This window comes from Furipterus horrens, unplaced genomic scaffold, assembly GCF_987537825.1.
Source record: "Furipterus horrens unplaced genomic scaffold, mFurHor1.1.pri manual_scaffold_1, whole genome shotgun sequence".
Classification (NCBI taxonomy): domain Eukaryota; kingdom Metazoa; phylum Chordata; class Mammalia; order Chiroptera; family Furipteridae; genus Furipterus; species Furipterus horrens.
The window spans coordinates 4035305-4060831 of NW_028327171.1; the positions used below are offsets into that span (position 1 = coordinate 4035305).

At 55.9% G+C, this 25527-nt stretch overlaps 1 protein-coding gene across 1 annotated transcript in view; it reads left to right on the forward strand.

The window, feature by feature from the left end:
* DOP1B (DOP1 leucine zipper like protein B) overlaps window positions 1-25527 on the forward strand; it is a 75197-nt gene that overhangs the window by 22218 nt on the left and 27452 nt on the right. Inside the window, exons 6-22 of the mRNA XM_090271679.1 lie at window positions 133-256; window positions 1886-1995; window positions 2227-2341; window positions 4888-5008; window positions 7032-7151; window positions 8066-8168; window positions 8735-8926; window positions 11025-11703; window positions 13398-13669; window positions 14732-14884; window positions 15546-15646; window positions 16260-16450; window positions 18247-19852; window positions 20353-20464; window positions 21077-21262; window positions 23318-23440; window positions 24776-24910. Coding sequence (XP_090127805.1) covers window positions 133-256; window positions 1886-1995; window positions 2227-2341; window positions 4888-5008; window positions 7032-7151; window positions 8066-8168; window positions 8735-8926; window positions 11025-11703; window positions 13398-13669; window positions 14732-14884; window positions 15546-15646; window positions 16260-16450; window positions 18247-19852; window positions 20353-20464; window positions 21077-21262; window positions 23318-23440; window positions 24776-24910 — 4443 coding nt within the window. The remainder of the gene's footprint in view (window positions 1-132; window positions 257-1885; window positions 1996-2226; window positions 2342-4887; window positions 5009-7031; window positions 7152-8065; window positions 8169-8734; window positions 8927-11024; window positions 11704-13397; window positions 13670-14731; window positions 14885-15545; window positions 15647-16259; window positions 16451-18246; window positions 19853-20352; window positions 20465-21076; window positions 21263-23317; window positions 23441-24775; window positions 24911-25527) is intronic.

Here is a 25527-nt window from a genome sequence, read left to right on the forward strand (position 1 = left end):
CGAATCACTTCTGCTTCTGTCCCGGGGCCCCGCGGAGAGCTGCCTCTTTCAGAGAAAGCTCTGGAGACTGGTCGGAAGGGCTGCCCGTCAGAAAATCGGGGACTGACTTGGCCGCCTCCTCTGTCCTGGTAGGATCCCGGGGAGCAAGCCATTCCCCTGCGCAGACCGGACCTCGTGCGGATTCTCTCGGCCGCCGCCCAGACGCTGCTGAGAAGAGACATGTCTCTGAACAGGAGGCTGTACGCATGGCTGCTAGGTACCGTGGAGCGCACGTTCCTGAGCGTGAAAGAGGCCTCTCGGCGCTGCTCGTTGGCCCAGCTGTGGTCTTGGCGGCACACTTCCGAGTCCTGGCGTGTGGGAAATCGCCCCCCGTGTGGGGCACGGGCCGGCAGCGTTCTGCCCACACCGTGGCTGCGGCTGGTTCACAGCTACTACTTTAAAAACAGGGAAATAATCAGTGAGATTTTTGACACGCTCGGTTCCATTTTAAGAAGCTTGAAATGCCACAAAAACCTGTAGCTGAACCTTGTTCAAGGGGTAGCCCGTTGCTATGGAGAAGTTTCTCAGGGAGGGCAGGTGAGGGGAACCCACAGACAGGGACTGCGTGTCAAAGAGGGTTCCGCGTGGACAGGCATGTGCGAGGCATAGTGGTGCTTGGGGCACATGTGGGTAACGGGGGCTGAGCAGCCGGGGCACGTGTTTCTGTGAGCGCGTGTCTTGTGTTCCACAGCCTGCAAACTTGGGGGAAAGGAGCCCTCGACTGTCGGTTGGCAGGCCTCACGGGGACAGAGGTCAGGAAGTCACAGCCTGAGAGGGCAGCACTTGCACACATTTCATGAAACCCCACATGCGTGTACCGAGGAAAAGATGGTATACAAAGCAATGGTGGAAGGAGTCTTCCTTTTATTTAAGACTATTTTTTTAGAGGAGTTTTAGGCTCACAGCAAAATTAAGAGGAAGGTACAGAGATTTCCCTTAATAACCCCTCTTCCTGGACAGACAGCCCCCCAGAGTGGGACATGGGTTACAGCTGACGAACCTGCACTGACATGTATCACCCCCCGCGTCCATGGTTCCCATTAGTGTTCACTCCGTTGCACACGCTCTGGGTGCGGACAAATGTGTGATGACATGTATCCATCACCATAGTGTCATACAGGGTATCTCATTGCCCTCAGCACCCTCTGCTCCCAGGCTTTTCTAACCCCCAACACACAGCTCTTAACACCCCTAAGCCAGGAAGTCCGCTTGACCCTTTCTTCCCTCCTTCCCCTGGTGATAAAAGTTCCAGAGCCACGGCATGGCAGCTTAGGAAGGATTTCAAGATGAATACTAACGGGCTCTTTAAGTATTTTTATCCAGAGGGTGATTTTGCTGAATGCACAGCTTGCTCCTAGTGGGGCCTGTCTTGTTGTGTAGAGAGAGGACCCGGGACCGAGCCCAGTGTCACCTCCGACCCCGTAGCCACAGCTGCAGAGCCTCAGGTTCTCTGCTTGAACCGGGGGTGCTGTTCATTGCCCGAGGACCTCCCAGACGTGCCCAAGGCCCAACCAAGGACACTCAGTGGGCATTTTCCCATAGTGCTGTGCAAATACACACTGGCTTTCCAAATGACGCTCATCCCGGTAGCTCCTGGAAATCACACCTGTCGGAGGCAGTCGGCCCGCATTCCTGGGACAGCCCCATCGGCGCCTGTGGGTGTGGGGCTCCGTCAGTCTGCCGCTGAGCGCCGATGGCTGTCACAGGGGCTCGGGCCTGGGCCTGCCGGCGCTGGCTGTGTGTTCTGTTGGGGGAGCTGCATCTTCAGGAATAAATAGCACCGCGCGAGGCCTTGCACGGTCTGAGGCTCTTTCTGATCACAGCTCACGCGCGTGGTCCTTTGCAGGTTCAGACATCAAAGGAAACACCGTCGTGCCGGAATCCGAGATCTCAGACTCTTACGAAGACCAGTCCTCGTATTTTTTTGAAAAATATTCCAAGGATCTTTTAATTGAGGTAAAGAAGCATTTCTGGGAATTCAACCCCAATTCCTGGTCATGTCCTTCAGGGTGTTTCTCTGCAGGGCCTCCGAGTAGACACCGGGCAGGTTCCTCGGGACACGGTTAGGAAAATCCCGTGCGCGAGCTTCGTGCTGTGCGCCTGGCTTTCCTTCCGTCCCAGAGAACAGCCAGTACCGGCGTCCTTCACCGTCGGCGACACCCTAACGTGCGGCTTTAAACGGAACAGGGCCTGGCCGAGCTGCTGCACCAGGAGTTCGCCGACACGGACGCAGAGGAGCGCCACTGCGCGTACCTGAGGCCTTTCCGCATCCTCGTCAGCCTGCTGGACAAGCCGGAGATAGGTACTGTGTGTGGCCGGGCACCCCCACGTGCCCCGTGCGCCGGCCATTTCGGGGGGTTTCACCCGGCGAGGCCCAGTCAGCGCGTTGTTTCAGTCTAAGGGAGTCTGGGACCTCAGAATCCCGGGGTACTTGCGTCACGTTACGTGGTTCTGTGATCACATCTGGTCACCGCCTAACAGTTTGACACACAAGCTTTGAGCATGTTTGTTAGGAAAACCCCTCTGAGCTCTTGCCATCATGCGTGGCCGCAGAGGGGCCCACAGAGCACACGAGGCAGTGACTTTGTAAGAATACTCCCTCATCAAATGTCAGACTTCAGATGGGCTTCCATTTTATTTCCTGGAAAATGGGGGGCCCTCCTCCCTCTTTTTCCCTTTTGACCCAGGGGAAGGTGTGTCTGCCACTTGGGCCTCAGTCTTCTCCTTTGTCAGAGGAGGGGGGTGAACTAGACTCTGGCTCCTAAAGGGTCCCCTCTTCCACCCCGCGGGCCTGTGAGCAGCGGCCGAGAGACGTGGCCTCCGTCTGTCTTGCTTTCAAGAGAAACGCTGCAGTTTCCGTTCTCTTACGACCTTCATGTCTACGCACCGGACGCCGCACTGGGGGAGGAAACCCCCACCTCCCTGGGTTTCGGCCTCGACGGCGCCGTCTGCGCCTCGGGGGTGCCCGCCGCCGGGCTGCTGTTCCCTGTCCCTCCGGCCCCGGGGGGAGCCCTTTGCTGGCTCGGTGAGAGAGGTGTGGGGCCTCTGCGGTGCGGCAGGGACCGTCCGGGCTCCGGGGGTGCAGAGGAAGGAACGCTTCCGGTCACATTAGCGGGAAGGAGGACGCAGGTCCCAGTGTGTGGTCACGGCTGAGCAGCTCCTCCCTGCGGAGTGATTGGCACCCCCATTTAGTGAGGTCTCCACACTTACCTCCAGGCCTCCACACCGGGTGGGCCTGCTCACTGGACCCATCTCACCGAGGGAGAGGCTAAGGTCGACCAAGGGTAAGTCATGTGTCTGGGGCCACCCAGGAGCTGGGATTTAAACTCCGGTGTTGAGCCCCGGAGCCCGAGCTCCTTGGCCAGGACGCTGCCGTGGGCCTGAGGCCGCTCAGACGCGCCAGCCCGTGCCGTTCCTCGGGGTCCACGGGTGAACTTGCATCGCCCGGCGGGGGCGGCTCTGGCTGCTGCTGGCCGAAGTCAGAGCGCGAAGCCTTTATAGTCTCTGCAGGCTGCACCCTGAGGTGCTGCCCACGGGTGCGTGTGCACACCCCGCCCCACCGCCTCAGTCCGCCGGCAGCGGGCCCGGGGGGTTTCCGCCTACCGCGGAGCGGCTGCAGCTCGGGAACGTCATGGTGTCGTCTGAGAAATGGAATGGCTTCTCAGCCTGCACGGGGGGCGTGCTGTGTAACCTGGCGAAGCACTCCAAGGACAGCGTGCGCGGTGGCACTTTGCGTCTGGTTGGTTTATGTCAGGGCCACGCGCCTGGAGCCGTCGAAGGTGTTGCTGCCCGGCTGGGCCCCCAATTGTATTTTCCGGAAGGGACGAATGGCAGGCTTGTGCCCAGTCGGGACAGTCATTTGCTTTGTTTTGTCTGGTCACGTAGTTGTCTGAGAGCAGACACACCGAGAAGCAGAGCAGTGGACGGCGCAGAACGGGCGGCCCAGGGCAGGCACTCAGTTGCGTCCGTCCTCCTGCTCCGAGGCTCGGTCACCGCCTCACTCCCCTCCCCAGCGGGGGCGGCAGAGTTGCCCTCACTTGGGAAAAGGACGCGGCATTCTTCTGCCCTTGATAAAAGATTACCTTGATCTGCGGGCTGCTTTCTGCACAGAGGTTTGACGGAGCTTTCTTTTCTCTGACTTGACCCTGTTTTCCTCCCTCTGGGGACACGGGAGAGCCCGTCCTTGCTGCCCGCTGGGCAGAGACGCCCAGCCACCTCGCAGCTGCCTGCTCAGCCACCACGTTCTCCCAGCGGGTCCCGTCCTCGTGCGACCTTCATAAGCATCAGGATTGCTGGTGTCTGTTGTGGGGCCCGGCTCACGATTAAAAGAATTCTGAGTTTACATTGAGTCATGTCTCTGGCCAAGCTGTTTATGCACATTTAAAACATTGCACATACTTAACCAGTGTCACCCCAATAAAGTCAATAAAAATTTAAAAATAAATAAAAGAGAGCTCAGGATGAGGAAAAAAAACCAGAGCAGAACATTGTGCACCGACCCTGGCTGCTCCAGCGGAGTCTGGCTGTGTCGCCTCTGCCCAGTCCCTGCGTCTGCAGTCAGGACGGCCATGTGGCGTCCGGTCCCGGGGCCACTGCGCGGAGTCAGTAAGCCGGCAGGTACACGATGCTTAGGGTGATGGCCGGCGCGTAGAAGCTTGGCGAAGATGCCAGCCGTTTTCAGGGGCGTTGATCCCCGGCTAGAGGGGTCATCGCCACAGCCTCGGGTTTCTGTGCCTTAGACCGAGCTGTCTGCATGTAGTCACTCTGTGCGCTCCGTGTGTGGGTGTCACTTACTGATTTAAAAACGGGCTGTTCACCTTCCTCTGGCCGTTTTCTTTTTAACTGCAGGGCCCCCGGTGGTTGGGAGTCTGTTCCTGGAAGTCATCCGGGCCTTTTATTCTTACTGCAGAGACGCTCTGGGCTCAGACGTTCAGCTTAGCTACACGCAGAGTGGAAATGCGCTGACAAGGTGAGTGTTCAGCCGCCGCCGGACGCTCTTCCTCCCTCCCTAAGGCCGCGGTCTTGTCCCTGTTGTTTCCTGGGACTGCGAAGTGCTAGGGACCTGGAGGTGCAGCTCAGGTTATCTGGACGACAGGTCTGTCAACGTGAATTGACTGTCCCTATTGAATACTGGGAGGAGCTTCAAAGGAGTTTGATCTAGTCTCTTCCCCAGCCTGGGAAGTGAAAACCACATTTATTGATCAGGTATAAAAAGTTGTTCAACAGCTCTGCCTGGTGTGCTCAGTGGATTGAGCGCTGGCCTGTGAACCGAAAGGACACCAGTTCGATTCTTGGTCAGGGCACAGGCCTGGGTTACTGGCCAGGTCCCCAGTTGGGGGCGTGCGAGGGGGAACTGATCAAAGTTTCTCTCCCTTCCGCTGTCTAAAAAGAAGTAAATAAAATCTTCTTTTTAAAAAAGTTGTTCAACGATGGCATCTGTGTCTCATATACCCAAGTACTGAGTTTCAGGGACAAGGATGGGGTGCGTAAGTTCGGGAAGTGGAGCCAGGAGGTGAATGGAAGGGCACCCTGAGGGCAGGGGGCGTGTGGACTTCAAGTGTCTGGTTACCTATCAGCCCTGTGTTCTGTTTTCGTTCTTTTTTTTAAAGATTTTATTTATTTTCAGAGACAGGGGAAGAGGGGGAGAAAGAGAGGGAGAGAACCTTCACTGTGTAGTTGCCTCTTATGTGCGCCCCCAGCTGGGGACCTGGCCCGCAGCCAGGCCTGTGCCCTGACTGGGAATCGAACCGCTGACCCTTTGGTTCGCAGGCCGGCGCTCAGTCCACTGAGCCGCACCAGCCAGGGCTGTTTTTGTTCTTTTTAAGATGGTACGACCTCTTACTACTTTACTCTTTTTTTTTTTTTTTTTTTTAATAATTTTATTTTTTGGTTTTTCAATTACGGTTGCCCCATTTTTTCCCCATTGCTCCCTGCCACCCAGCCCACCCCTTCTCCTACAATACTTTACTCTTGATATAGTTTCCGTCTGCCTGAATTAGCATTGGGTATATAGGAAATACAAATCAATTGGGAAATTTTTCTGGTTTTATTAATTTTAAGTGTACAAAGAATTCTTAGTGTTTACTTTTTGCTTCCCAAGTAGTTTGTTGTTCTCATGGATATGAAAACAGTATTATTTATATAGTATTATTCATGTAGAATATCCGAATATTTGAAGGTATCAAGAAAAAAGATATTACCCATAACCCCTTCAGAGGAAAACATACATTTTCATTTCCTTCCAGACTTTATATATGTTTGTGTGTGTATGTGTGTGCGTGTGTGCGTGTGTGTGTGTGTGTGTGGAGAAATGCCTGTCTTTTATTTTAAAGATGGAATTACACTGTTTAGTTGCCCCCTTTTTTTTTAAATGCAAGTTGTGAGTATCTCTGCTCTCTTTTCCTGTGGAATGTGATGGTTGCCTTAGAATCCTCGGTAAGGGTTTAATTTAAGAAATTCTGACTGAGTGGCTGTTCTCTCACTGACCGCTCTTTAGGTGGTTTCCACTTCGTCAGTATTTGCAGTGTTTTTCTTATGCTGACATCTTTGTGTGCAAAGCTTTGTGGGATAAACCCCTTAAGTAAAGTCCCTGAGTCATAGAAGATACACATTTTATTTGAAAAACACAAAATCTTGATTTTCTTATTTTCTTGTGTATTTGGAAAGGATACACATTTAAATGTCAGCCAGATTTCTCTCCTGAATGATTGAACCATGTTATTCCACCAAAAAATTATCTAAATGCCTTCAATTGGACTAAAGCTGGTTTTCTATATCACATTCTTTCTACGATAGCTTTAAGTGTATCTCTAAGAGGATTGCACATAACCTTTCCTTTATGAGAACAGTAATATTTTTGTCTTTAACCGAGTTTGCCCGTCTCCCTAGAAATAACTTGTAGATGATAAAATGACTTCGTGTTTCAGACGCGCTGTTCCTGTCAAACAGGGCTTTTCACAGATGTAGTTACAAATGCCCCTGTCCTTTTGCAGCGCCATTAAAGAAAACAGAAATGCCTCTGAGATTGTGAAAACGGTGAACTTGCTGATCACGTCTCTGAGTTCGGACTTCCTCTGGGACTATGTGAGCAGGTGCTTTGAGGATTGCTTCAGGTAGGGACCCAGGCCGGGGCGGTGAGGGTTGAGGAAGGGCGAGCGGGTTCCTGGTTTCACGGCTGCTGCGTGTGGTCAGGTGGCAGGTGACTGGCTGGCGGTAAGCGCTCCCTGCTGAGCACAGAGCAGGAGAGGATTCAGTTAAACTTCTAACAGAATCGAACACACTGCCAGTAAGGAGGTTCGCATCATCTTTGCCAAATAACCCGGGACCTTCTTTATTTATTGACCTCGAACTTCAGGAAGTCCCGAGTGCTTTTTCTAGTCGCGGATGAAAGGCGCCTTCCGTGCAGTCCTCTCGGAGGCCTGATGCCGGAAAGAAGCTTAGTGGTGCGGCTCGTGGCTGGAGAGGGTGTGCGTGACATCATCAGGATCTCATTCCTCAGATCAAAGCGTGAATGCTTTAGCTACTCTGATCAGCTTTGTGTCCCTTTGCATCTGGTGAACTCCACCAGCTCAGAAATTCGGGTGGCGGCATCCTCTGGGAATAGCGTGTGCCACACATGGCAAGTGTGCGCCCTGCACCGAGCCCCCGCCAGGCCCTCCAGCCAGGCTCCCCCCGGGGAGCAGGCCTTTGCCCTGCGTTGGGGGCCTGACGTCACTGCCGCTGACAGCACCCCCGGTCTGCTGGGTGGGGATCCCTTGTGGGCGTGGACTGCCCGCCCCAGCCCCCCAACCGAACTGGCGAAGTTCACATCAGAGCAAACCCGGCTGGGAGACAAGCAGAACCAAGACACTTAGTGATGCTTCTCTGTGTTAAAAGGCTGCAGGCACCAGAGCTTCATGGTTTGAACTAGAAAAGCTGTCTCTCGTTGTGTTTGGGAAAGAACAAGTACTTTTATTGAAAATGAAAGAAACACTTAAAATTACGGGAGAAAGACTTGATCTGTTTTTTTCTCCCGGGACTTCCGCAGACCCGCGAAGCAGGGTCCCGCCGCCGGGAAGTGCGTCAGCCCTCCGCCCACGGTCTCGGAGCTCTGCACCCTCCTCGTGTTCCTGCTGGATGTCATCCCCTTGGTAAGGTCCTCGGCTGCGGAAGGGGGTGCGGGGGGGCTTGACGCTTCCTGTCAGGTTTGTGTTAGTGTTGTGGGCTCACGGAGAAGCAGTCTGACATAAACAAACAGCACTGTTTCAATGTTCCTTTCAACGTGGAGGATGGAGCCAGACATAATCTCCTATATGTTTCGTGTCTTATTGAAAAGAGGTTGTGACTTTGAGCTGAAATCACGTAAACCGGAGGGTGCCCTGCGCGCGCTCCTGTACAGCAGTATTTCGGAGTGGGAGTAAATGTGTATCCTACTTAAAACTCTGTAGTTGGCCACTTTTCTCAAAGGAAACTAATTTTCTTAACATGGAACTAAATGTGGCAGGGATTTTCTATTTTTAAGGGTAAAGCTGCTTGAAAGGAGATTGATCTGTCTGACTCAAAAAGAAATATTTTGTTTTCTGATTTGGGAGTTACCGTGAAACTTCTTTGTGCGCTAAAGAAACTGAGCGTCCTGAGAAGCCGTCGTGAGCTGCACTTTCTCCCTGTGAGGGTGACCTGACACCGCGGTCACTAGACCCGTGTCTCTCATTCCCAGGAGCTGTACTCAGAGGTGCAGACCCAGTACCTCCCACAGCTGCTTGCCTGCCTGGTGCAGCCTCTGGCCGAGGACGCGGCGGCCTTGAGCTTACCCGAGCTCACGCATGCGCTGAGGACGTGCTTCAAAGTGCTCAGCAAGGTCCAGATGCCGCCTTCCTACCTGGACGCGGAGTCCGCCAGCGGAAACTCGGTACGTGCCGGGAGCAGCCCAGATGGTTCTCTGAGCCCAGAGCAGAAAGTGATTCGGGCCGGTTAGGACAGGCGCGAGGACTGGCCCACACGTCGGTCGTATCTCCAGTACTCTCCTCGTGTCCTCACTTTATAAAAGCCTTCCGCGGGGACGTTAACACGCCTTCGCTTTGCCCCGTCCCTGCTCCTCCCCCGCCCCGTGGTTAGATGCGGCCGCTGCCCAGGCCTTCCTCTGCTTGTTGGCACGAGCATCCTCCTGTTTTTAAAAATAGAAGTGAGATAGTAGCTTCCTTGGGCCGCAGGAACAGAGGGCCGCAGACGGAGCGGCTTGAGCGACGGCGCTCTGTCCTCTGAGGCCGTGAGGGGAGGCCCTGCTCCGAGGCCCCAGCTCTGCTGGTTTGCTGGCCGCCCTGGGCGCCCCTTGGCTGCTCAGCACGTCACCCCGGTGTCGGCCTTCAGCTTCACGTGGCGTCTTCCCTGTGTGTGTGCGCGTGCGTGTCTGTGTGTTCACGTCTCCCCTTTCTGTACGGGTACCAGTCACTGGATTAGGGCCACCCTGAGACCTTATCTTACTTTGATCATCTGCAAGGAGCCTCTTTCCAAGTGAGGTCACGTTCACAGGCACTGGGGCTCACAGGCACTGGGCATTGGGACACAGTTCAACCCATAGCATGCACTGACTTGCTTTGCTTGGGGACAGCTTTCCATCCTCGCACGCCCCCAGCTGGGGACCTGGCCGCACCCCCAGGCATGTGCCCTGACGGGGGATTGGGCCAGCGACCCTTCGCTTTGCAGCCGGCATGCAGTGCTGTGAGCTGCACCCGCCAGGGTGAGCCCCCCCTCTGTGGTGCTACCTCGGTGATCTCTGCGCACCCTGCGCAGCTCGTTCAGAGTCACGGGGGTCTCGGGAGGGTCGGTTCCTGGAAACGATCGCAGTCAAATCTATGTTTTTGTAAACGAGGAGAGAGGCTGCCAGGTTGTCCTCTGAAAAGACGGACCCTTACAGTTCCACACGCAGTTGGAGGTGCACGGTCTCGGGATTATCTTTATTTTCTGCTGCGTCTAGGGAGTGGAAGATTCTGCCCTTGAAAGCCGCCGGGCGCAGTGGCCGCAGGCGTGTGAGCAGACCGAGGAGCCAGGCTTCTGAGCGCCATGTCCCGGGCACTGCTCGGGGGGCAGGGGGCCGCCTGAGGGGATGGAGCCTCCGCGCGCAGCCTGGCAGCCGCCTCACAGACAAAATCGCTCCTTTTCTTTCTCCAATAGCTGTTCTCGCTATTGGGGACAGTGACCCTAAGAACTATTTAAGATATATGTAGTCTGCAGATGAAAAAGAATATGTCTCAAAAGTTGCATGATACTCTTATTCTTCCCTAGAAAGCCCCATGGGTTGAAAGCTGAGGAACTTGAGTGTATTGTCTAAGTAACAGCATAAGGAAAGGGGTTGGTTCATTGCAGGATCGCTGTGTCATCCCTTTGGAGAAGCCACAGAAACGCATACAGCAGGCCTCTGAGTGACGTGCCGTTGTAACGGTGAGGAGGTGCCGCGGGGACTTCTCTCTTGTTCCTCTCGGCGAGCCTGTGGCGAGGTTGCGTCCTTATTCGTCGTTTTGCTTAATGTCACAGAACCCACTTATCGATGGCACTGGGGGAGGACTTCCCATACACATAGCTGTGCATGTGTCTTTTATACGTGTGTGTGTGTGTGTGTGCGCGCTTCCAAACTGTTCCAGCTCCCTCTTCTTACTTTATTTCTTCACGCCTTTGTTTTACCCTCAGCCCCATTGCCTCAGTTATATTTTGAAATCTGTCAGAAACTTGTTTTTAACTAACTTTGTTAACGCTGACGCGTCTAAATAAGCAGGTCAAGGCCAGCCTACCCGAAGAGCGTGGCGGGCCGTCTGCCTCCTGCGGGGCCGCCGCCTCTCTCCCGCCTGTGCGCCGTCTCTGTTCTGTTACTCGCTGTGCACAGGGGTCCTCTTGGTGCAGAGAATCACGGTTTTAAGAACCAGGAAGTGCACGTTTACCATTTGCCACATTTGCCTGATATTTGAATCCTCTGGTCTTCCAACGTGCACATTACAAACTTCCGTTTTTTGCAGAGCCCAATAAAACGTGAAAACAGTGAAATGGCCTTAGACACAAAGGCAGTGGTCCCCGGGGATGAAGACGTCCTGTTTCCGGCGCTGAAATCTGAAGACAGCGGAATCGGGCTCAGCGCGTCGTCGCCGGAGCTCTGCGAGCACTTGCGGGTCCCCCGAGTCTCTCCCGAGAAAGACGACGTGTGGAGGATGGGCGGGAGTATACAGAGGACGTTCTTTTGCGTCCAAGAACTGATTGCCAACTTTGCCCACAAGAACATCTTTGGAGCCCCGCTGACGGCGTCCGCAGAGGCAGCCGGGGCCGGGGAGCCCGCAGGCCAGTGGGACGAGGGCGGGCCGCGTGGCCCAGAGCCCGGTGGCAGGAAGAACTCGTGGGAGGCCAGGCCCATCAACATGCCCCAGTTTAAGCAGATGCTCTCAGACTGGTTCACAGTGCGGGGGTCTCCATTCAAGACCAAAAGTGTGCCGCCGCCCTCGCCTGTGCCCAGCAGCGCCGGCCGAACAGAGGAGGGAGACTGGGCCGTGGGCCAGGCGGTCACTGACCTGGGGGCCCCCAGGGAGGACTGCAGGGAGGCCTTCGCCGCAGCCTGCCACCTGCTGCTGGACTGCGCCACCTTCCCTGTCTACCTGTCCGTGGAGGAGACCGAGCGGCTCTGTGACACACTCTTCCAGCTCCCCGGTGAGCAGGCGGCCCGCGAGCACCCACGGGGGGCTCGGTGCTTAGGCCGGTGATGTTTCCAGAGCAGCTAGAATCGTGGGCCAGGGAGGGACCCTGCGCAGTTTCTAACTGACGTGCGTGCAGGTGGCCTATTGGGGAGGCCGGGCCTTGATTTTTAAACATTAGGTGTTGGCCCCTTGGAAGGTCAGCAGCATAAAGGGGGCTCGGTAATGACTGGCAAGTACCCTGTTTCCAGATCCATGCGTTGGTCGCTGGGGCTGCCTGAGCGGCTCGGGCAGCAGAAACGTCTTCCTCACGCTCTGGAGGCCGGAGGTCTGAGGTCAGGGCGGCAGCGGCGGGGCCTGCAGGTCTGGCTCCCAGGGTCTGGCAGTTCCCTGGCTGGGACATCACAGCGCCAGCCTTTGCACGGCGTGCCCCCTGCATGCGTCCCTGTGTTCACGTCGCCTTTGACGAGGACACTTGTCATATTGGACCAGGGGCCCACTGGACTGTGCCCTCACTGTCACTAATCACATCGGCATCACCCCTATTTCTTGGAGTGAGGACCCGAACATAAGAACGTTTGGGGGACACGGTTCGGCCCCTTGCAGACAGTGTAGCAGCTCAGGCTGCCCTGACAAACTGCCGTAGACCCAGTGGCTGAAACAACGGAACTAGACTTTCCCACGGCCCTGGGGGCTGGAAGTTCCAGGTCAGGGCGTCAGCAGGGTGCACTTCCGGGATAGCAGCCTTCTCCCTGGATGCTCACATCCTGGGGGCGGTGGGGGGGGGTCTCTCTGATGTCCCTTTGTAAAGGGGCACTAGCCCCACCCGCAGACCCTGCCTGCAGGGCCTCATCTAACCCTAATTATCTCCCGAAGGGTCCACCTCCAAACCACCGCACCAGGGCCAGGCCTTCACCATGAGTCCTGGGTAGACTGATTCAGTCCATAGCAGGCAGGGAGCACTTTATCCAAGAAGAGGAGGGAGGAAAAGGGATGGAGGGAAGGTGGGAAACCGAGATTTGGTCGGTGGGGATGTCCGGTGCTGTCAGCTTACATCTCCGCGCGCTTTGTCTGCTGCTCTAGCTGCCAGCGATGGGTACCCGCCACCTGTGTTTGCCCTTTGAAGCTAGTGCCATGTGCCCTGCCACCAAGAGAGGTCTCCCCCAAAAGCAATTTGAACTCTATGCCCCAGAGTGTGAATTTTACCTTATATAATTTTTTTTTTAATTTTATTAATTTTTCAAGAGAGGATAAGGGAGAGAGAAAGGGAGAGAAACATCAAGGTGTGGTTGCCTCTCACGCCCCCTAACTGGGGACCTGGCCTGCAGTGCAGGCTTGTGCCCTGACTGGGAATCGAACTGGTGAGTCTGTGGTTCACAGGCCAGCGCTCAGTCCAGTGAGCCACACCAGCCAGGGCTAAGATTTTAGTGGGAATTTTACCATCTCTAAGTTTTTCATAGAAAACGAACGCTTGGAATCATTTCAAAGCCCTGACCTTGACATTGGTAGACCTCAAATACTTTGACAAGCTTATTTGACAAACCAGACCCAGTCTCACTTGCCCTGTGTCCCCAAGCGCTGACTGCACACCATGTCACCACCGGAAGGGCTGGGTGGCTCCGGGGCTCGGGGAGTCTCAGAACCTGCACGCCCGAGCGTCCCTCCCCGGCGGGTCCGTCCGTCCCATCCTCTCTGGTCGCTTCCTTGCAGGAGCCGGCAGCGCCAGCTTCCCGTCGTGGCTGAAGGCCCTGATGACCGTCGGCTGCTGCGGGGCCGACTGTGAGCTCCAGCACACGGCCGTCGCCACGCTGCTGGAGGTGATCAACCACTCCCAGTCCCTGGCCCTGGTCATCGAGGACAAGATGAAGCGCTATAAAAGCTCGGGGTACAACCCGTTTTTCGGCAAGCTGCAGATGGTGACGGTGCCCCCCATTGCGCCAGGAATCCTGAAGGTCATTGCCGAGAAAACAGACTTCTATCAGGTAGTGCCCACCGGGAAGATGGTGGGGGTGGCCTGGGATGTTCTTCCCAGACTGTTTACTGAAAGCTGTCCCCGAGGCCATTGTCACTGTGCTGAAGAAGGTGGTGGTGTTGCTGACATGCAGAGGGGGCTGCTTGGCAGTTTCCAGCCTTGGAGCCAGTTTTCAGGATCAGCAGTTCAGGTGTAACTTGAGAACTGGAAACCACGTTTCCTTAGGAGAAACAGAACTAACTAACGGTCAGGGGCTGGAACCGATCAGTGGTTTGTTTGCTCTGTGCACAGAAGACAATTCTGTCACGTAGAAACAACGGGCCAGGAAAGGCTATCTGATCCAAGCTGTCCCCAAAATATCACAGTCTAGGGGACCTCTTCTCCAATGACCTGGAGGAACGCCTTCAGAAATCCCCCTCCCGGAAATGGGGACCAACCCTGCTTGTGAGCCTCGCCCTGTTGGGTTGGGCGCCCCTGCGGGTGCTCCCTGGGACTCAGGGAGGCGTGCAGCCGGCTGCAGACCCCTTGTGTTTGAGGAGCCGGCACCAGGGCTGGGGAGGTGGAGGAGACTGTCTGTGTCCCGACAGTGAGCAGGCATTGGTCACGGCGTTGTCATGAGAACGCGGACAACCAGTTCATAGAGATAAAGCTGAAAGGCAGCCTGAATCCCGCCCCCCATGGGTGCACCTCACGACTGGCGACCCTCTCAAACCCACTTTCCAAGGGTGCGTCTCTGGAACCCCGGCGCCGGCATGCAGGCAGGCTTGGTTTGTGCTTCTTCAGAGAGTGCGTTACCAGGAGGTTCTTGCTCCAGTTGACCCCTCTCCGAAAGTGGGGGTTCTCTGCTGGTCACAAAGCTCCACGTGTGACCTGCGTCATGGCCTCTGCCTGGATGACTTCTGCTGAGTTTCAGAGTTTGATTTTGGTTTGCTTAGTCGATGTTTCTTTGTATATTAAGGATTCTCATGCAGCAAAAATAAGTAGAAGCCAGTACCTTGCGACCAGGACTGGACAGGCAAGGAGGAAATGGGCGGGTGCTCCCTGTGTTCACATGGTGTCCCCTTTGTCCCAGAGGGTGGCTCGTGTGCTGTGGAGCCAACTGAATGAGGAGACCCGGGAGTATCACGTCACCTGCGTGGAGCTCTTCTACCGGCTGCACTGCCTGGCCCCGATGGCCAGCATCTGTGAGGACCTCATCTGCCACGCCCTGCTGGACCCTGACAAGGTGAGTCTGCAGCCCCGACCTCCCTCCTGCAAGGGTCCCCACTGCAGGGCCAGCCTGTCCCTCTGCGGGCCCAGGGCAGACGTACGTACGTACAGCTGAGGACATTCTGGGGCTCGGTGGACATCTCAATAAATGAGCAGAAGTGGCAGAGGTGTCAGGACCGAAGGCCTCCCGAAGCCCAGTGTCCCCTTCCGAGGCCTGGCAACATGGTCTGTGTCCACCTGGAGGCGCACCAGGGAAATCCGCCCAGACTCCTCTGGTGTGGCAGGTCCCCGGAGGAACCTGCAGAGCTTCTGGGGACGCTGTGTCGGCCCTTTCAGCTCTGGCCGTCCCTCGCAGTCTGGCGGTGTCCTTGTGCTCTAAGCCACGTGGCTGTCACTCCCCAGGGAAGTGCAGGAGAGCCCACCTGTCCTGTGTTTTCCTTCGACCAGAGGCCCACCTGTGACCCTGGGCGGGGTGCACTGTGTCCCGTGTGCGAGGGGAGAGGGCGCAGGCCCTTCCGCCTGCGGGTCAGCCCCCGCGCAGGGACAGGCGCCCTCCGCTGGCTGCGCTGCCGTCCTGCTCCGGAGCCCTCGGGGGTTTTCCCATGGCGTTTGGTGGGACTAAAACAGTGTCCTGTCGGGAAACCAGGCTCCTCACGCCCGCCTGTTTCCTACTCTAGGGAACCAGGCTGGAGGCTCTGTTCCGGTTTTCTGTCCTGTGGCACCTGACGCGGGAGATCCAAGGCATTCGGGTGGCCTCGCACAACCGCTCCTTCGACAGGTGAGGGCGTCCTCGTGATCGCTGACCCAGGACGCAGGGACACTTTGCACAGATTCCTGGTCATCGTTTGGGCTGTGGAGGGAGAGGGGTGGGCCATGGGCCACGTGGCCTCCCATCCTTGACCCACTGCCAGCGGCCTCGTGACCCCCTAGGTGGACGTGGGCCGGATGTGTGAACACACACAGGGGGGACTCGGGGGCCTTCGGTCACCAGGGCAGCTCCGAGAGCCTGCCCCACGGGGCCGGGGTTGTGGGCTAAGGGAGACGGTGTAGATTGGATTGGAGTGGAGGCCACACTGGGCGTGTGTCCTTATAAAGACGTTAGCTGTTCACTGAAGGTGCGAATGTACTGCAGATCCCTTATAATCCAGCTTGTTTTCCGACAGCCTTGTCTCCAGAACTCGAGGGGTGGGGCCTGACCCACGGCTGGAGGGGCCGGCTCATCGGGGTGCCTGGGGCCCCGCCCCGCAGTCCGCGTGACCCGACTGGGGCTGAGGCCTGGGGGTCAGGATTTTAGAAGCTCGCTCCCGCTGGTTCTGGCATGAAGCCTCATCTGCTGGGTCTGCCAGCCCAGCGGGCGCGCAGCCGGCTCCACGGTGCCCCTCCCGCCGCAGGTCCCTGTTTGTCGTGCTGGACAGCCTGACCTGCACGGACGGCGCCATCGGCGCAGCGGCCCAGGGCTGGCTGGTGCGGGCGCTGTCGCTGGGCGATGTGGCGCGCATCCTCGAACCGGTGCTCCTGCTCCTGCTGCAGCCCAAGACCCAGAGGACCTCCATCCACTGCCTCAAGCAGGAGCACTTGGCGGGTGAGCTTGCCGCGCCTGGCGGCCGGGCCAGCTCTGTGTCAGCAGGGTCCCCAGGGGGAGGAGAGGGCGTCCCGGACCCTGCTGCCCGTCGTGACAGTTACGGCGCTTTGACGCGCTTTATGGTTTTGCTGGATTCAGGCAGCGAAGGCACTTCGTCAACTTGTGGGGACTTTTAAATTTTAAGGATCAGATGAACCATCACTTAGAAATGCTAGGTGGTGGGTTTTCCCTAAAAAATGAAAACAAAAAAAACTTGAAGAAATGCAAAAATTTTAGTCATCCATGTTCTGGTAAAAGGTAGCTGATTCCTGATTCTTTTGCTAGAGAAAGCAGAGCAAGGGCGTGCAAGGTAGGAGGCGAGAACGACAGACACCCGCCCAGAGGTCTCCAAAGCCCACGCCGGCACCGGCCCGGGAGACGCGCATCCAGGGCCTGGCGTGAAGTCATGTCCGGGTTGGCCAGGCCAGCTCTTCGGCCCAGGTCCCTGCTCAGACCTGGGGGCGAGATTCAAGCATGCATGACCAAGAGGGTCAGAATCTGCAGGATTTCTTTTCTAGCTGCTGTCTGAGGTTCTTTCCAGCTCAAAAATTCTGTTAACATATAGTCAGAAATGCAGAAGAAATAAGCCTTCGGGGTCGGAGAATCTCCAGGGCACCTGAACACAAGCGAGGGCATCTAGGCGGTGAGAAGAAACGGAAGACTGACATGGCCCGGCCATGCTTCGGCACGAGGCTCAGCCCCTCCCGCCGCTCCCGCACACTGTCACGTCCCGCGGAGACCTGCGGAGACGCCACCGTTTTCTGAGCCCGGGCCCCACAGCCTTGAGTTCGTGTGTTTAGCTCGCCAGCTGGAAACAATGTTGTCTCAGTCTTCTCTTAAGAGACGAGCGGCCTAGCACCTACTGTACATAAGCGCGGATTTGCAAGAGGGCGCCCTCTTTACGAGATTCCTTGCCTAAAACCGTGACTTCTGGTTGTCCATGAGGAAGGTCAGCTGGCCCCCTTCTCCGGGAGGAGGCTTTCCATTCTTCCAGTGTAAGAGAGTGAAGTCCAGAGACTCATGTATAAACTAAGCACCATCCAGAGAAAGACAATACCATGTGATCTCCCCAGTAGGTGGAATCTAATGAACAAAAGAAACTAACAAAATGGAAGCAGAGGCAGGGATACATGGAACAGACTGACAGGTGTCAGAAGGGTGGGCGTGGGGGGCCTGGATGAAAGAAGGGGAGGGGATTTGCCAAAGAACATACATGTACGACTCAAACACCACAGTGCGATGAAGGCCGGGGGGGGGCGGGACCTGGGGCATGAAAGTGGGCGGCATCTTTAATAGTGTCAATAGTAGAAAATAAAAAATAAAAAAACACCTGATAAACAAATAAAAAATGTTTGCCATGTATGGCGGCTACATTTTTTGTTATTCCTTTGTTTTAAGAAGAAAGTTTTAAATCCATGGCTTATTGAGTTTTAAAGTCTCACAGCCCCTCCTGCTGCCTTCTCATAGATTCCCTGAGCAGGGATCAAACCTGCAACCTGGGCATGTGCCCTGACCTGGAGTCGAACCCACAACCTTTCAGTCTGCACTGGCCAGGGCTGATTGCTTGAACATTTTTTAAAGACCGGTTCGCTTTGCTTTTGTCCATCACGTAATCTAGACTCTGGTGTTGTAGTTTTATGGGGGAATTTAATTACTATTGATCTGTCTGTCTGGCTTTAAGACCACGATCACTCAGGAACTAACATACCATCTCTCACCCTCTGTTCTGAAGTCCTTTGTCATTTTGTAATTTCCAGAAGACTTGCACCGTTGGTTTAACAGGAAGAAAACCTCGTCCAAGGAGGCGTGTGGCGCGCCCGAGCCCCAGGAAGGCAGCTCAGAAGACAGCGTGCCTCTGAGCCAGTTCACCCCCGTGGACCGTGAGGCCATCTGGGCCGAGGTGGAGAAGGAACCCGAGACGCGCGCTCTGGGGAGCCGGCTGAGTGAGGAAGATCTTCCCGATGACGCGGACCTTCTGGACGGGACAGCCCATGACGCTCCCGACAGCAGCGAGCACACCGAGTCTGCAGACACGAGCTCCGGCCACACGGACAGTGAGAACACGTCCTCTTTGTCCTCCCCTTCCCACGACCCGCAGGAGCTCAGCAACCCCTCCAGCGGGCGGGCACCCCCCGGGCGCTCAGACTTGCTGGCGGCCTTCCAGGCGGAAAGCCTCAGGTCCAATGCCAAGCTAAGCCTGGTGCGCGTGGACTCAGACAAGACCCAGGCTTCGGAGTCGTTCTCCAGTGACGAGGAGGCCGACGCGGAGCTCCACGCCCTCGCCACGTGCAGGCTGCTGAAGCAGCAGCAGGAGCGGCGGGAGACGACCAAGGCCTTGTTCAAGCACATCCTGCTCTACCTGCAGCCCTACGACTCCCGGCGCGTCCGCTATGCCTTCTCGGTGCTGGAGGCCGTGCTCAAAACCAACCCCAGGGAGCTCATCGAGGCCGTGTCCGGGACCAGCCTGGACACCAGCTCCACCGCGCACCTCAACCTCATCTCCAACCTCCTGGCGCGCCACCAGGAGGCCCTCGTGGGCCAGAGCTTCTACGGGAAACTGCAGACCCAGTCCCCCAACGTGTGCCCCCACTCCCTGCTGGTGGAGCTCCTCACCTACCTGTGCCTGAGCTTCCTGCGCAGCTATTACCCCTGCCACGTAAAGGTCTCCCACCGAGACCTGCTTGGCAACCGGGACGTGCAGGTCAAAAGCGTGGAGGTGTTGATTAGAATAATGGCGCAGCTGGTCTCGGTGGCCAAGTCTGCCGAAGGGAAGACCGTGGAGTCCATCCGCAGCCTGCTGCAGAGGTGCCGAGTGCAGGAGTTTGTCCTGCTGTCCCTGTCGGCGTCCATGTACACGAGCCAGAAGCGCTACGGCCTGGCCACCGCGGAGCAAGACCAGGCCCTTCAGGAAGATGGCCTCTTCGAGGAGAGTCTCATCAACCTGGGGCAGGATCAGATTTGGAGCGAGCACCCCCTGCAGATCGAGCTGCTGAAGCTCCTGCAGGTGCTCATCGTCCTAGAGCACCACCTGGGCCCGGCCCAAGAGGAGGCTGAAAGCCAGCCGGATCTGTCCCGGGAGTGGCGGAGGGCGCTCAGCTTCCAGCAGGCCATCGGCGCCGTGCAGTACGTCCACCCCCACCCACTCACCTCCCAGGGGCTGCTGGTGTCCGCCGTGGTGAGAGGTCTGCAGCCGGCCTACGGCTACGGCATGCACCCGGCCTGGGTGAGCCTGGTCACGCACTCCTTGCCGTACTTCGGGAAGTCCCTGGGCTGGACAGTGACACCATTCGTTGTCCAGATTTGCAAAAACTTGGACGAGCTGGTCAGACAGTATGAAAGTGAGTCTGTGAAGCCCTCTACCAGGTATGGCGATCCCTTGATGCGTTATTACTGCTTTAATAACGGCTTTTGTGATGAATAATGTCTGCTTGGCCATAGAAGCCGGCCGGAGGGAATTATAACCGAACCAGAAGCCAGTGTAGTATTGCTGGGAGTGGGGGGGTGACAAGGGACTGAGTGTCCAGGTCCTCTAGTTTTAATCCCACGCAGCCACACAGCCACCTGGGCTGGCTTGATGTTGCAGGACAGTCAGTCACTCTGTTGTTTTTGCAAATCAGAAACAAAAACGTGACTCACCTTCACAGAAATTCTAAAACATCTAAAAACATTTTTCCAAAGTGACTGCGTGACTAAAAAATAGCACAAATATGCCTGCTGGTGTTGTAGCAGTATTTCCTTACGAGAACCCCAGTTTCTTTAAGGTCGTGCCATCTCTGGTTCCCGTGTGTGTTTGTGGGGGTGAGAATCATTACTGCTTCTTTCCTAAGAATTCTCAGACCCACTTTCTTGTTTCTTTACCAAAGCGTAACCTCCAAAAGGGAAAATATTTCTCCGGATTACCCACTCACTCTTTTGGAGGGGCTGACAGCCATTAGTCATTTCTGTCTTTTGGAACAAACCAACCAAAATAAAAAGGTAAATATTTTTTTCTGAGTTGGGGGCAATTTTATAATATTGTTCTGTCTTCATTAGGTTATGACTGTTTCAAATAAGACATGTTTGTATGTACTGCAACTATTATGCAAATCTATGCATGTATGTAATGCCAGCATCATGCAAACGCGTACAAATTGTGTGCCAATGTAAGGAGTGCACATGTGGTCTGTCCCTCAGTCCGAGCCCGTTATTCCATCAGTAAAGCCGCTTCCCTGATTGTAGGCGTGTGTTTACTTTTCCTACGAGGTGTTTCCTTGCTCTCCTGGTGTTCCTGAAATCTGCGTTGGGGGGCGTTCGAGGTGTAAGTCGCCCTCCCCTGTCCAGCATTGAATTCAGGAAGGCAGCTAAGGCTTCGGGGGAACGGCGGACAGTCTGTCATGTGGGCTCTCCGACTCACAGGCGAAGGCCCCGGTTCCAGGGCTCAGGGTCAAGGTTAGGTAGGGTCAGGGTCCTGCCCCCAGCCCAGTGCACACGGGACTCGCTGAGAAGAGGCTGCAGCCTCGACCGCCTCCGCCAGCCCCGGCCGCCGTTCACAGCGAGGGGAGAGCTGCCCCCAGCGCGGCCGCGTCTCACGTGTCACGTCCCTTTCAGGCCACAGCTGCAAGTGATCCCGCCGACCTGAGAAATGCCAGGAACGCCATCCTGGAGGAGCTGCCCCGGCTCGTTAACACCACGGCCCTTCTCTGGAGCGTTCTCAGAAAGGAGACCCAGAAGAGGCCCGTGGACCTGCTTGGAGCCACGAAGGGGTCCTCTTCCGTTTACTTTAAAACCACCAAGGTGAGCGACTTCCTCTGGGATTCTATTATTTTCCTTGTCTTGTATGTCCCACCAGAAATACATGCATGTGTGAATAATGAAACGTGGTGTGCTCGGGGGAGCTCACGTCGGAAATAAGTCGGAAGTAGACGTCTCCGGTTTGCTTATGACAAGTCATTTTTCTGTTCATAGACCAGAGGCTTTGTCAGTGGCTTTCAGCCTATTTTATTTCTCCTTTGCCTTTTTTTTTTTTAAGCTAAAGATAAAGTCTCTGGGGGTTTGAAGTGGGTTCCTAAAGGCCTCACCTGTCTCTTGCCAGCCCAGCGGCTAAGGCAGTTCACCCCGCATTCCGCTCTCGGAAGCGCCTTGGACATGTGGGTGTGTCAGCGTGGAATGTGGGGGTTTTCTGTTTGGCTCTTGTCTTACCGAGTTTTTGTTGTTCTTGCTGTTGTTAACCCAGAAACACACACCCAGAACCTGCCTGGTTCTCTCTCTCCATGTCGGTCTCTGCCCCAGAGCATGCAGGCCAAGTGGGGGGGGGGGGGGGGGCAGGGGCATCTCCCCTGGCTGAGCGCCCCCGCTGCCAGAGCGGTTCAGGCCACAGGGAGCCAGGCTGCAGCTCCCTGGGACCTCGGGCCAGTTCATCCACCGCCCTGTGGTCCTTGAGTCAGAAGCACAATGCCAGGCAGCGTCCCAAAGCGCCCTCTGTTTGTTAGCATCTTTACATTCTCAGTTACAAACGAGGACCTCGGGGCACAGAGAGTGAGCATGTCTGCTAAACGGGGACAGTGAAATAGACCCAGGCAGTCTTGACACCCAACTTAGATACTGTGATGCAGAGGCCTCCAGAACGTTCTGTCCGCTCCAGGGCTGCCCTCTGAGGGAAATCTGCATTTCAAGCTGTCGCAGGGACTTGCTTAAAGCCCAGGTCTTTTTTTAAAAAAGGGTAAGAAAACCTGTAGGCACTTGATCTCTGAGCCTCAGTGTTCTCATCTGTAAAACGGGTCTGTTGTTAGTATCCCACCTCGTGGGCTGACAGAAAGATTCATTTTGATGATGGCTAACGTTTGTTGAGCACTTAACTGTAAGCCCTCCCTGAAAGACCTCCCAGTAGTCTCACTGGAGCAGAAACCGTGTCCGAATGGAGGGGACATCTCCGTCCCATGCTCAGTGGTATCTAATGTGATACTAAACCCAGGCCCTGGGGACACGGTGAGTGTCCGGCAAATCCGCGTGTCTGGTGAATGTCTCCGTGCCTGCTGCTGTGCCGGGCCCTGATCACCCGCCAGAACAGAGGTCCCTGTCCTTATGGCAGTCACAGGCATTAACTGGCACTTAAAAAATAAGGCTGACCACGCCACAGAGAAGCGCAGGGTGCTCTGACAGCGGGCAGGCAAGGAACCCGCCTGGGTCTCAGGCCGGCCTTCCTGAGGCAGGGGTGGGGCTGCGAGCCAGGTTGGGAGGACGTGGCCGGGGCAGGGGTGTCGGGGGCTGCAGACCTGCCGGATTTGCAAAGGAGAGGGCAGCGTCAGGCCCTGAGAAAGAGCCAGGTGTCGTGAGAGGGAGAGCGGGAAGTGATCCAGGGTGTCGCGGGTTTGGTTTAAATTGATTAACTAATAAAATTAGTTAAAGGTACTTATCTCTAGAAATTGAAAAACGTCTTTCCCAATGAATGTAAGCCCTTCCTGGGCTGACGGAGAGAAGCAGGGACTGACTGTGGGGTTTGGATGGCGACGGAGCCCGCTCTGCTGCCTGGGCTCCCCGTCCCGCTCTCGGCGCAGCACGCGGTGGCTTCCTGCTGTCCCCGGCCCTGCTCACAGCTGCTCCAGGGCAGCGTCCTCGCCTCCTCGCTGTCTGCCTTTCTGTCCACCCAGTCGGCCCCCAGGCACCTAGAGCCCTGCCCCACACCCAGGGCCTCCAGGAGGAGCTCCGATCCTCCTGTCCCCACGGTGCTGGGAACCCCGACCCACACGGCCCTGCTTCGGGGTTTACTGCCGGTGAGGGTCAGGTTCAGGGACACGGGAGCCCTGACACCGCTCTGCCGTAACTGTTGGTTTTTCTTTCCCCATTTTTCAGACGATACGACAAAAAATTTTAGACTTCCTGAACCCCTTGGCAGCCCATCTCGGAGTTCAGTTGACAGCTGCTGTCGCGGCCGTGTGGAGCAGGAAGAGGGTTAAACGCCACAGTAAGACGAAGGTGAACTTAAACAATCAGAGGAGTGGCTAAACATACCCTGACCAAAGTGGCAGAAGGTCCTGAGTGATCAAAGGTGACATCGGAGGCCAACATGGGAAAATATTGACGGAGTTTCACCGTTTTAAATGCAGAGATGGTGCAGCTGAGTCTCAGGACAACTAGCTCTCTGGGCTGGGGGGGCGGGCAGTGGAGCGCACCCCGCCTTTTTTCTGTTTAGCCTTTTAAACTTACTACCTAACGACATGCACACAACGTCTATAACGTGTATGTTTCAAAGACCAAAGTGCTACCCAAACCCACCAGCTCTCTCAAGGAAGGGGTCGTGATCCTGCCTGTGAAGACCCCGCAGTACCTGGCAGTGGTGCCATTCTATAGCTCTTTGTTTTAACCATTTTTTAAAGACTATAGTTTTAGGTTTACAGCAAAGTGAGAGGAAGGTACAGAGAGGTCCATGACTCCCCTCCCTCACACAACCTCCTCCGATGGTCAGTATCCCCCGATGATCCCTCATCGCTGCCTGAAGTCCATAGTTACTGTTAGGCTCCCTTAATTTGTAGAAATAGGATTTGTCCATGATGGTAAGGAAAACTTAGATCGCCACATTCCTGTGCCTGAACTTGAGTTTGCACTTCGTCGTTCTTCAGCCACAGCCTGGTCTGTCCCAAAGCCCTGCATGGGCTCAGTGGACCTGTTTGTGCGGAACCAGCATCCCCCTTCCTTCGCTCCCTCTCCCGACCATCCAGGGTCCTACCTTATACCCCGCCTCAGGTCTTTCCCACCCCCCAGTGTCATCTCAGCGCCCAACACAGGCCCCTGTTCCCTGGGGAGGCGGGAGGGGCTGGCGGCCCAGGCCACACTACTCTGCGCCTGTGCATCCTTCCCGGGGATGGCCCTGATGCGCCAGGTGCACATGCCCGTGTCGTGGAGACTTCCGTCATCAAAACGTATCTCCCACAGCGGGCGTCCTGCCAAGGCTGGCTCCCGGGAACTGGATTATCAGTGTTTCTTCTTGCCCTTGGGTCTTCAGGCCGTGTCTCGATGCCAACCTATTTGCTTCAAATTCAGTGTGTCTGTTTCTAAAATGCTTTCTGAGCTGCAACATCCCAATCCTGCTGGCCTGTCCTCAGATGCACCTTTTGGTCCCAGTTTGGATCAGATACGAATGCTTAAATGATTAAATGCGTAACCCTTCATGCCCCATAGAGTCGTTACCCCGTTTTCACTTAAATAATTAAAAGACGAGAACAAACCTCTTTCTCCAGAGGCAGCCCTTACAGAATCCTTTCCGTGGTCCGTTCTTACTTCTTGTTTTCTGTCTGGTTTTTTTCCTGGCAGATTGTCCCGGCAGCAAGTGCGTCCCAGCTGACCCTCGTTGACCTGGTGTGCGCGCTCAGCACCCTGCAGATGGACACGGTGCTGCACCTGGTGAAGGAGGTGGTGAAGAGGCCGCCGCAGATCCGTGGGGACCAGGTCGGGAGCCGGGGGACCCCAGATGAACACGGGCTGTTCTCATAACTCCACATCCTACTAGTTGTGTCAGGGAGGGAAATGAGTCACCAGAGCAGCTAGGAATTTGGGTGTAAAACGGAGGCATTCCTCCTGGGCTCTGGAGACAGGGCGTGAAATGCTCCCCACGGGCTTCGGTGGGCCTGCGTGAAGCAGGGACTCCTTGTGGTCAGGGACCGTCTTTCATCCTTGGCTCCCTGCTGCGGAGTGCGCACCCAGTACCGGGTTCCCATGAAGTACCTACTGGGGACAAGTGGAATGACACCTTTACAAGGAGGAAGTGGCCCTTGCTTCAAGGAACTTGCAGCCTAAAATATGTCAAAGATAAAGCCAGACACCAGTTAAAGGGCGTAGGACTGATTTTATTCAGTAACTGCTGTGGGAGAGGTGAGAGATGAGTTCAGTTCTGATTCGTGCAAACAGAGGTGACCTGGTATTTTAAGCAGAGAATCAGGGGCGCAAAGAGGGGGAAAGGACAGGGGCCCCAGCAGACTCGGAAGCGGGGAGTCGGGCAGCGTGGTTAGGCCATCCAGGTTTGCTAAGGTGCTTGCCGAAGGTAGGCTCCTACGTGCCCACGAGAC